General features: G+C 57.9%; 2 protein-coding genes across 2 annotated transcripts in view; both read left to right on the top strand.

The window, feature by feature from the left end:
• LOC144256207 (corticotropin-releasing factor receptor 1-like) overlaps window positions 1–1,175 on the top strand; it is a 28,617-nt gene extending 27,442 nt beyond the window's left edge. Inside the window, exon 5 of the mRNA XM_077801283.1 lies at window positions 1,065–1,175. Coding sequence (XP_077657409.1) covers window positions 1,065–1,175 — 111 coding nt within the window. The remainder of the gene's footprint in view (window positions 1–1,064) is intronic.
• LOC113196359 (corticotropin-releasing factor receptor 1) lies at window positions 1,108–6,268 on the top strand. The gene is made up of 9 exons (XM_026408242.2): window positions 1,108–1,142; window positions 1,918–2,038; window positions 2,221–2,374; window positions 2,671–2,731; window positions 4,734–4,806; window positions 5,077–5,162; window positions 5,309–5,444; window positions 5,603–5,644; window positions 6,128–6,268. Exons 2-9 carry the CDS (start codon window positions 2,009–2,011, stop codon window positions 6,266–6,268), a joined length of 723 nt encoding a protein of 240 aa, XP_026264027.1. The 5' UTR covers window positions 1,108–1,142; window positions 1,918–2,008.
• Window positions 6,269–8,192: the final 1,924 nt, after the last annotated feature.

An 8,192-nucleotide genomic window follows, 5' to 3' on the forward strand; every position in this document is an offset into this window, starting at 1 on the left:
GGCTGCTCCCGTCTCCCCTGTTCCTTCCTCATCATCATGGAGCCCAGCTGTGTGCCAGGCTCTGGGTTTCTAGGCAGTACATTCCTGGGACCCAGAAAAGAATGAGGGGGGCTATGCCCTCAGCAGGGCAGAGAGCGAGCCCTGAGGACCAGCCAGCCCCTCGTGGTAGGGCGGGAACCTGTTCAGAGTCTTCGCCCCTTGATCTGCAGGTGCAGATACGAGGCAGTTTGGAGGTCAGAGTGGGGAGACCTGGAGGGAGTCCACATGCTTCTGGGGCTCTTTCTATACAAGAAGTTACAGGTGCCCCTCTGACCCTTCCCTTGGGGTCACCTTGAGGGCCTGAGAACATAACAGACATAAACCCCTCTGTGTCTGCTAAGACTTCCTGTTCTTGGAGCTTAAGATTACTGGAAGGATGGGGGCAGTAGTTTCCTTGTGTATGTTAAATTAATTAAAAAATAAAATTAGGGAATTTGAGAGATCCCATTCACTTTGAGAAGCCCTGAGCCAGGGAGAGGGAAGGCCCTAGGAAGGGAGGGAGCCACGGAACCTAGACAGGTTTCCTTGGTTGCTAATGATTCTGATGCACAGCACTGCTCCCCCCTCTCCTGGCAAATAAGAGCTGGCCGCAGCTACAGAGAGACTTAGGAGTGACCAGGAAGATGGTGACACAATACAAAAATGGGTGGAGGAAAGAGGTCTTGGAGAGCTGAGGTCTCTGAACCCACCAGGGCCACCAGGTGTTAGGACAAGATGGCAGTGTGGACAGGTGTGAGCCTGGAGCTCACTGTGGGCAGCATTCCCGGGGTGTTATGTAGAGATGCCATTTAACCCAGATTTTCCCAACAGCACAAAGCAGTAGGCAGAGCCCCGGATTCAGGGACAGACTGGCTTCAGCTGGACAGTGCTGCTCCAGAGCAGTGCTCGACACCCAGGAGGGCCTGGGGAGGGGGCGCCCCAGCATTTCCGCCCACTCTGTCCCCGCTGCCCTGAGCGCTTTGTCCAGCGGGTGCAGGGGCATGGCTATACAGGAGCCTCACCTCCACCCCTCTCTTCTGCTTCAGAAGAAGAGCAAAGTGCACTACCACGTCGCCGTCATCATCAACTACCTGGGCCACTGCATCTCCCTGGTGGCCCTCCTGGTGGCCTTTGTCCTCTTTCTGCGACTCAGGTGAGAAGACCCTGGCACTGCCTGCTGCTGTCCCTGGGTCCTCGAGCAGGGCAGGGGAAGTAGGATGCAGGGCAGCCCTGGGCTTCTGGGAAGGGGGCATTGCCTCTGCCTTCAGTGGGAAGAGGGTGGCATACATGGGGGTCTTGGGGGTCTTGGAGCTTCAGGAAGAGCCTGTCCTGGAGGCCTGTCCCTCTACAGAAACTACTGAAGGGGGCAGTGAGGGGGGACAAAGCCCAGGCTTCCCTGTGTCGCCCACACCTTGGCGGGTCTGTACCCATTTCTGGAGACTGGGCAGGTGGAGCCCTGGAGGTGGGGTGCCAGGAGTGACCTCCCCACTTTAGTTTCAAATGTGCCACAGCCGTGGAGTGGGGGCAGGCGGGGAGCAGCAGGGGCTTCCCCTTGGAGACCTGTCGTATTTGCTGACCCTCTGCTCTCAATCCTGAAAGGGCTGGAGTGGAGGAGCACCTGCCAGGGGAAGGGGCACCCACAGCGAGCCCGATCCACAGAGCATGCCCTGCCCTGCCCAGGAGCTCACGTTTGGCTGGTCACAGTCAGGAAGGGCCCCACGGGGCATGGAAAGAAGCTTGCTGCCTCCTCTCTCTGTGACTTAGCCAGCCAGCCCCACTCTCTCTGAGCCTCAGTTTCCCCAGCCACATATCCGGACTGCCGTGAGGTTGGCGGCCTGTCACTCATTCTCTCTCTCTCCTCTTGTCATTCTGGTCATCTGCCTGCCCCTGCTGTCCCAGGAGTATCCGGTGCCTGAGAAACATCATCCACTGGAATCTCATCTCGGCCTTCATCCTGCGCAACGCCACGTGGTTCGTGGTCCAGCTCACCATGAGCCCCGAGGTCCACCAGAGCAACGTGGTGTGTCCTGGCAGGGGGAGCCAGAATGGGAACAAGCCCAGGATCAGAGGAGGGGCCCAGGCCAGGCCCCATGCCCAGAGAACAGGAGTGGGATCCTGAGGAGACCCCAGGTCCGGGGTGGGGTGCTGTCACTGCCCCCGCCCCCACTCATCCTCACCTGTCTTTGGGGGGGGGGCAGTCAGGGCTGGTGCAGGTTGGTGACAGCTGCGTACAACTATTTCCACGTGACCAACTTCTTCTGGATGTTTGGCGAGGGCTGCTACCTGCACACGGCCATCGTGCTCACCTACTCCACCGACCGGCTGCGCAAGTGGATGTTCATCTGCATTGGCTGGGGTGAGCGGGGCGGCCCCCGCCCCAGGCCGGACGCTGCAAACCCTGCTGCCCCCTCCTCACCCGGAGTCAGGCCAGCGACCGGGGCCTGGGAGCTGGAGGCCAGGTTGGATGGTGGGGTGTGCACCTCCTTGGGGGTGGGGACAACAGGACCATCATGAAGGTGTGTGAGCTCATGCTCAACCTCTGGTAACCCCACCCCACCCTAGGCCCTGGGCTGCACTGGGGTCCTCCAGACCCAGCATCCCCCCTCCCCAAGTTGCCCTGAAGGGCTCTGTGACTGCCCGTCTCTTCCTCAGGTGTGCCTTTCCCCATCATTGTGGCCTGGGCCATTGGAAAGCTGTACTATGACAATGAGAAGTAAGTCACCTGCCTCCCCTCTCCAAGCGCTGAGGTCCAGGCTCCCAGCCTAGCTCTATCAGACCCTCCCCGAGGACCCTGGGTCATTCTGCCTCCCTGCCAGACCTTGGCTTCTGCATCTATAAAAGCAGAGAGTTTGGGGGCTGGATTCAGTCCAAGTGTCCCTCCAAGTGCTCTGTCAGAGGTGGCTGGACAGGCAGCAGCCTCTGGGCTCCTTCATTCCTCTTGCGCTTTAACAAGAACAGTCTCTAGAGCCAAGCTTCCCAGGTTCTGAATGGTGGCTCCATCATTAAATATAGGTAGATGGCCTTGGGATAATTACTGCTCTGTGCCTCAGTTTCCTCAACTGCAAAATGGGCATCCCACTAACAGTGCCTACCTCAAAGGGTGGGACTAGCATGCTTGATACCTAGTAAGCGTGGAGAAACAGAGCCTGGCGTGTAGTGTATGCTATGTTAATGTTTTGATTAAGACTTGTTTTAACAAAGAGTCCGTGGATTTATTGGAGATTGGTCCAGATGGCCTCAGAGGCTCTTTCCAGCTCTGAAGCTTTGGAGACTCTTGTTCCCAGTCACCCCTGAAAACTAGACTTCCGCTGTTGCACGGAGAAAACTAGACAGCTGTGTCTCACGGAGAATCACCTGGAAACTCTAAAAACTGCGGATTCCTGGGCTCACCATAGAGAGAAGGATGTCGTTGGTCTGGGTTGTGGCCTGGGCACCAAGGTTTTTTTTTAACTGCCCAGGTGGTCCCAATGGGCAGCTAAGATGGAGAAAGAGGCAGAAAAGGCGGGTGGATCAAACTGGTAAGGGAAGAAGACAGAATTGTTGCCAACAAAGCATTCTCAGGATCCACTGACCATCTGACCAGGCTCCAGGTGCCTCCTGCTGCCCTCGGCCACAGAGGAAGCCAGCACACCCTCCCTGGCTGGGAAAAGGATAAGGAGGCTTGGAACCAAGAACAAAGTGGGGCTCAGTGGCTCTGAAGCTCCACCTGCTGGCGAAATATAGACACTGCAACAGAAAGAATGGGAGTTGGAGACATGAGAAAGAACTTGCAGACCAGAAGACCTGGCCCTCGGCAGCTGCATTTAGCTTTCGTGGTGCTGTTCAAAAACTTGATTTTGTAGCCACCTTTAAAAATCAACAGGTTTCACATTAAAATCTCAATTTCTGTTTTATGGGAGCAAGATGAAGTCTAGCCACTGTGGGTCTCTGCCCACAAGGACATGGGGCTTCCAGTTTGTCCCACCCACTCCCTGGAACTTGCTGGAGGGCAACTCAGGAAAATGCAAAGCAATTTTGTCTCTTGCAACAGGTAGTTCCTGTGAAATTGTCCCCATTAAGGTCATTCATGTTGCAATTTAAATAATTCAGAGCCTGGCACAATGGCACACACCTGCAATCCCAGCAACTCTGGAGGCTGAGGAAGAAGAAGGATCGCAGTTCAAAGCCAGCCTCAGCAATTTAGCCAGGCCCCAAGCAACTTAGAGAGACCCTGTCTCAAGAAATAAAGATGGCTGGGGATGTGGCTTATTTATTAAGTGCCCCTGGGTTCAATCCCCGATACCAATAAAAAAGGAAATTTAAAAATAAAGCTTTTTAAAAAAGAATTCAGACAGATGGCTAACTGTCAGTGCCCATTTCCATAGCACCATGCTCAGCCGCAGCCACCACCAGGGGACCACAGGGAGGAACGGAGGAAGCAGTGCTCTGTTGGGCCCCGGCCTGTTCCTGGCACTCAGTGGTCTTCTCCACCGTCCCTCCCTGCCAGGGTCTGCTATCCACTTTCCATCTCATAACAGAGGCTGCTGTCCACCCTGCAGGTGGGATAACTGAGGCACTGCAGTCAACTGGCTTGATCTTCTGTCAGGATTGGAATTAGGGTACCCACATCCTGACTGCCAGCCCCAGTCCTGCCCTGGCCAAGCACTGCCCTTCCCTGTGCCACTGAAGTGGATCCAGATGACGCCACCCCCCCCCTTTCCTCTGTGACCTTCTAGGTGCTGGTTTGGCAAAAAGCCTGGGGTGTACACCGACTACATCTACCAGGGCCCCATGATCTTGGTCCTGTTGGTAAGAACCTTGGTGGGGGGCCGGACAGGGCACAGTGGGAAGGGGCAGTCAGTACCTGCTGTGGACAGAGAGGACCCTCTGCCCAGAGGTGGGGGACACTCAGAGAAGCTCAGGCCAGGACTATGTGGGTGTTAATGAGGAGGAAGGAGAGCAGTGGGGGACAATGAGTCCCGAATTGAGAAGGCTGGGGACCTAAGCTGTCCCCTCCACCCACCACGACATCCTGCACACATCCATGCCCCCGTCTCCATCCGTGTGCTCAACTTGCAGATCAACTTCATCTTCCTTTTCAACATCGTCCGCATCCTCATGACCAAACTCCGGGCATCCACCACATCCGAGACCATTCAGTACAGGTACCAGTCCCCTCCCCACCCAGGGGGCTTCAGAGTGCCAGCCTCTGAGCAGGTCTCTAATGAGACCTGCCACCTCCCACCCCAGCCAGAGGCCTGGCTCCCTCCTGGACAGGCTGTGACTCTGGGTCCCCACCCCCCCACCCCAGGAAGGCTGTGAAGGCCACTCTGGTGCTGCTGCCCCTCCTGGGGATCACCTACATGCTCTTCTTTGTCAATCCCGGGGAGGACGAGGTCTCTCGGGTCGTCTTCATCTACTTCAACTCCTTCCTGGAATCCTTCCAGGTACAGGGCCCTCGCCTCGCCCCAGTGCGGAGGGACCTCAGCGGCACCTGCTCCAATGGGGATTCTCCTGGGAGGTGGAACAGAGCTGGGACAGCCTGGAGTCTGGGTGGGCCCCCTACCCCTTCACAGGCTTCTGACGTCCCCCTGTCCCCCCCCAGGGCTTCTTCGTGTCCGTGTTCTACTGTTTCCTCAACAGCGAGGTGAGAACCCGAGTCAGAGCTGGGCTCAGGATGCTGAGGTCCACAGGAATTGGAGACTGTCCCCCTCTGCCTCCTCCTGCCCCAGGGCTGGCTTCCTGCTCCCAGGTCCCAGTAGGATGCTGCTCAGAGCCCCCGAGGGCCTGCCACGCCAGCTGTGTGTCCAGGGCACCCTCTCCTTTGCCCTTCGGCATTGGCATTGGGGGGCAGGAAGCTGGGCCAGGAAGCCCTGGGGCAGGGTTTGGGGAGAGTACAGTGGGCGGGAGGAGGGGTGTCACAGGGCTGAGGGGAGGGATTTTGCATGGCCAAGGCCAGGTGGCACGTTGGTGCCAATTAAGAAAAGGTGTCCTTTCCTAACTTGAGAAAAGTGTCCCAACAAACATGGCAGTGAGAACGTTAGCGACGTGAGTGTTTCCACCTATGCCCGTGTGAGGGGTCCTGAGCCCCCAGTCAGACCAGCCATCACGCTCTGCTCTGTTCCCACAGGTCCGCTCTGCCATCCGGAAGAGGTGGCACCGGTGGCAGGACAAGCACTCCATCCGTGCCCGTGTGGCCCGCGCCATGTCCATCCCTACCTCCCCTACCCGCGTCAGCTTCCACAGCATCAAGCAGTCCACGGCTGTCTGAGCTGCAGGCCATGGAGCGGCCCCCTGACATCTGTGGCTGGGAGGATGATGGCCCCTGTCTGAGGAAGCTACTGGCACTTTCCCACTCCCTCCCCACCCGGAGCTGTGGCCCCTGAGAGCCCGGGAGGGCCCCTCCACCCAGCAGTTGTTGTTCTAGGCTTCTGAGTGGACAGCGGCCTATAGGACTGGGCTGGGCTGGGCCCAGTTATCCCTGAAGAACGACACTGGAATGGAAATGGGAAGCTGGAAAGCCCTCAGCAGCACAGGGGGCTCCCCAAAAGCTATCTTGTCTCAGAGCACAAAATGGCCAGCCCACTGGAGAGCTGGGGTCCTCAGCAAACTGGGGAGGCATTGCCCCAGGGCATCCTGGGAAACTCTCCTGACACATCTATTCACCATCATGCCTCCAAGCATTAGCCTACCACTGAGAACCCAGGTCATGTCGCTTGGTCTGGAGCCCTGGGGGTATCATTAGACATTGGGTCACATCATCAGATATTGGGCCACATCACTAGAAACCAAACCCAAGCCACCAGAATGTCATCGGCACGGTGGCGCTGCCACCAAAAAATGCCCTGCCTTGCTGCTTGCACCCTTGGACACTTACTACCTGTGGGACCCTCCGGCTTCCCCTCTCCTCCCCACTGACAGTGCCCTTGTCCTGACTCCTGCCACTTGCTGCCCCTGGGAGACTCCCATCTGTGAGAAGATGGGGGCAGGGAGGGGGGTGGAGTGGCCTGTGAACAAGAACCAGGTTGTGCCCCAGCTAAGGCCAGTCTCCTTTTGAGGAAGGAGAGAGGTCCTTGGGGCCTGCAGCTGCTGGCTTTGGGACTGCCTCTGGGGCAGGGTCACCCACTGAGCAAAGGGAGAAGGGGCCCTCTCTGCCTGAGTGCTCTGGAGCAGGACAAATGGCTTACCTGCCTCCAGAGTGTGGACTGGCCCGCCCCCACACTGGACCCCCATGTCTAGGGGACTGGGCAGCTAGGGCAGGGTTCTGCAGTGGGGAGGCAGAGGTGCCCGCTGCGGGGGTGGCTAGTGTAAATAATAATATTTATCTTTTCAACCAGCATCTGTGAAAGCCTGGACTCTGCCAGGGACAGGGGAGAGAGGGTGCCTGAGAGACGCACCCTCCTGGCGGAAACCCTGATCATGGCTCAGGGCTGCTGGAGGGGCAGGGGTGGGGACTTGGAAGGAGACGATCTGGCCTGCTCTTAGTAAGGAGGTGAATCGGGGAGGGAAAGGACATGATCAGTAAGGTGGGGGAACTTTGCCGTGGCAGGGGACAGCTGGAACAAAGGCATGGCCACGGGACCCTACAGGAGAGGGCCCAATCTGAGGGAGGAGCAGAGCTGGGGAGCAGGCAGTGGAGTTAGGAAGCTAGGGAGTCAGACTAAGATAACTGTGGTGCCCGGAGTCGGCCGCTCCTGCAGGGGGTGGGGAGGCCCTGTGGGAGTTGCTGGGGTCCTTGAAGGACATATGGGGTGCCCTGTTCTGCCAGTTCCCCAAGCTCTGTGCCCTTAAGTAGAGAGATGGGGACAGGGGGGACCCAGGAGTCCCAGGGCAGGAATGGACCAATGGTTCCCAGAGCAATTTAGAGTGTGAGGTGGGGTGCCCTGCAGGGATCAGGGAGTAGCCCTGCTGGCTGACAGGAGGACAGACTGACTAGTGAGGGTCAACAGCCACAGCTGAGCCCTGGAGACGCGGTTCTCAACTCGCCTTTTCACACAGTGAGGCAGTGAGGAGGCAGAGCTTTCCCCGGAGGTGGGTGGGATGGGGGAGCCTCCCAAGGATGGGAGCCTGAGAGGGCTGCACAGACTTGCCCCTTCCTGCTTGGGCCCCTGGTTGCCCCAGCTGTCGGGCACCTTCTACTCTCAGTGTTGGGCCCTGTGGGAGGGGAGAGGGGAGCAACCATCCAGAATGGATGC

The sequence above is a fragment of the Urocitellus parryii genome, chromosome 7, assembly GCF_045843805.1.
Source record: "Urocitellus parryii isolate mUroPar1 chromosome 7, mUroPar1.hap1, whole genome shotgun sequence".
In the NCBI taxonomy this organism is placed as follows: domain Eukaryota; kingdom Metazoa; phylum Chordata; class Mammalia; order Rodentia; family Sciuridae; genus Urocitellus; species Urocitellus parryii.

What these genes read in the sequence shown, in the direction of transcription:
- LOC113196359 (XM_026408242.2), top strand. Translation starts at nt 2,009, where the DNA reads ATGAGCCCCGAGGTCCACCAGAGCAACGTG. An exon ending in AGGTCCACCAGAGCAACGTG is followed by an intron (nt 2,039 to 2,220) that starts GTGTGTCCTGGC and finishes GGGGGCAGTCAG; the next exon opens with GGCTGGTGCAGGTTGGTGAC. An exon ending in TCCGAGACCATTCAGTACAG is followed by an intron (nt 5,163 to 5,308) that starts GTACCAGTCCCC and finishes CCCCCACCCCAG; the next exon opens with GAAGGCTGTGAAGGCCACTC.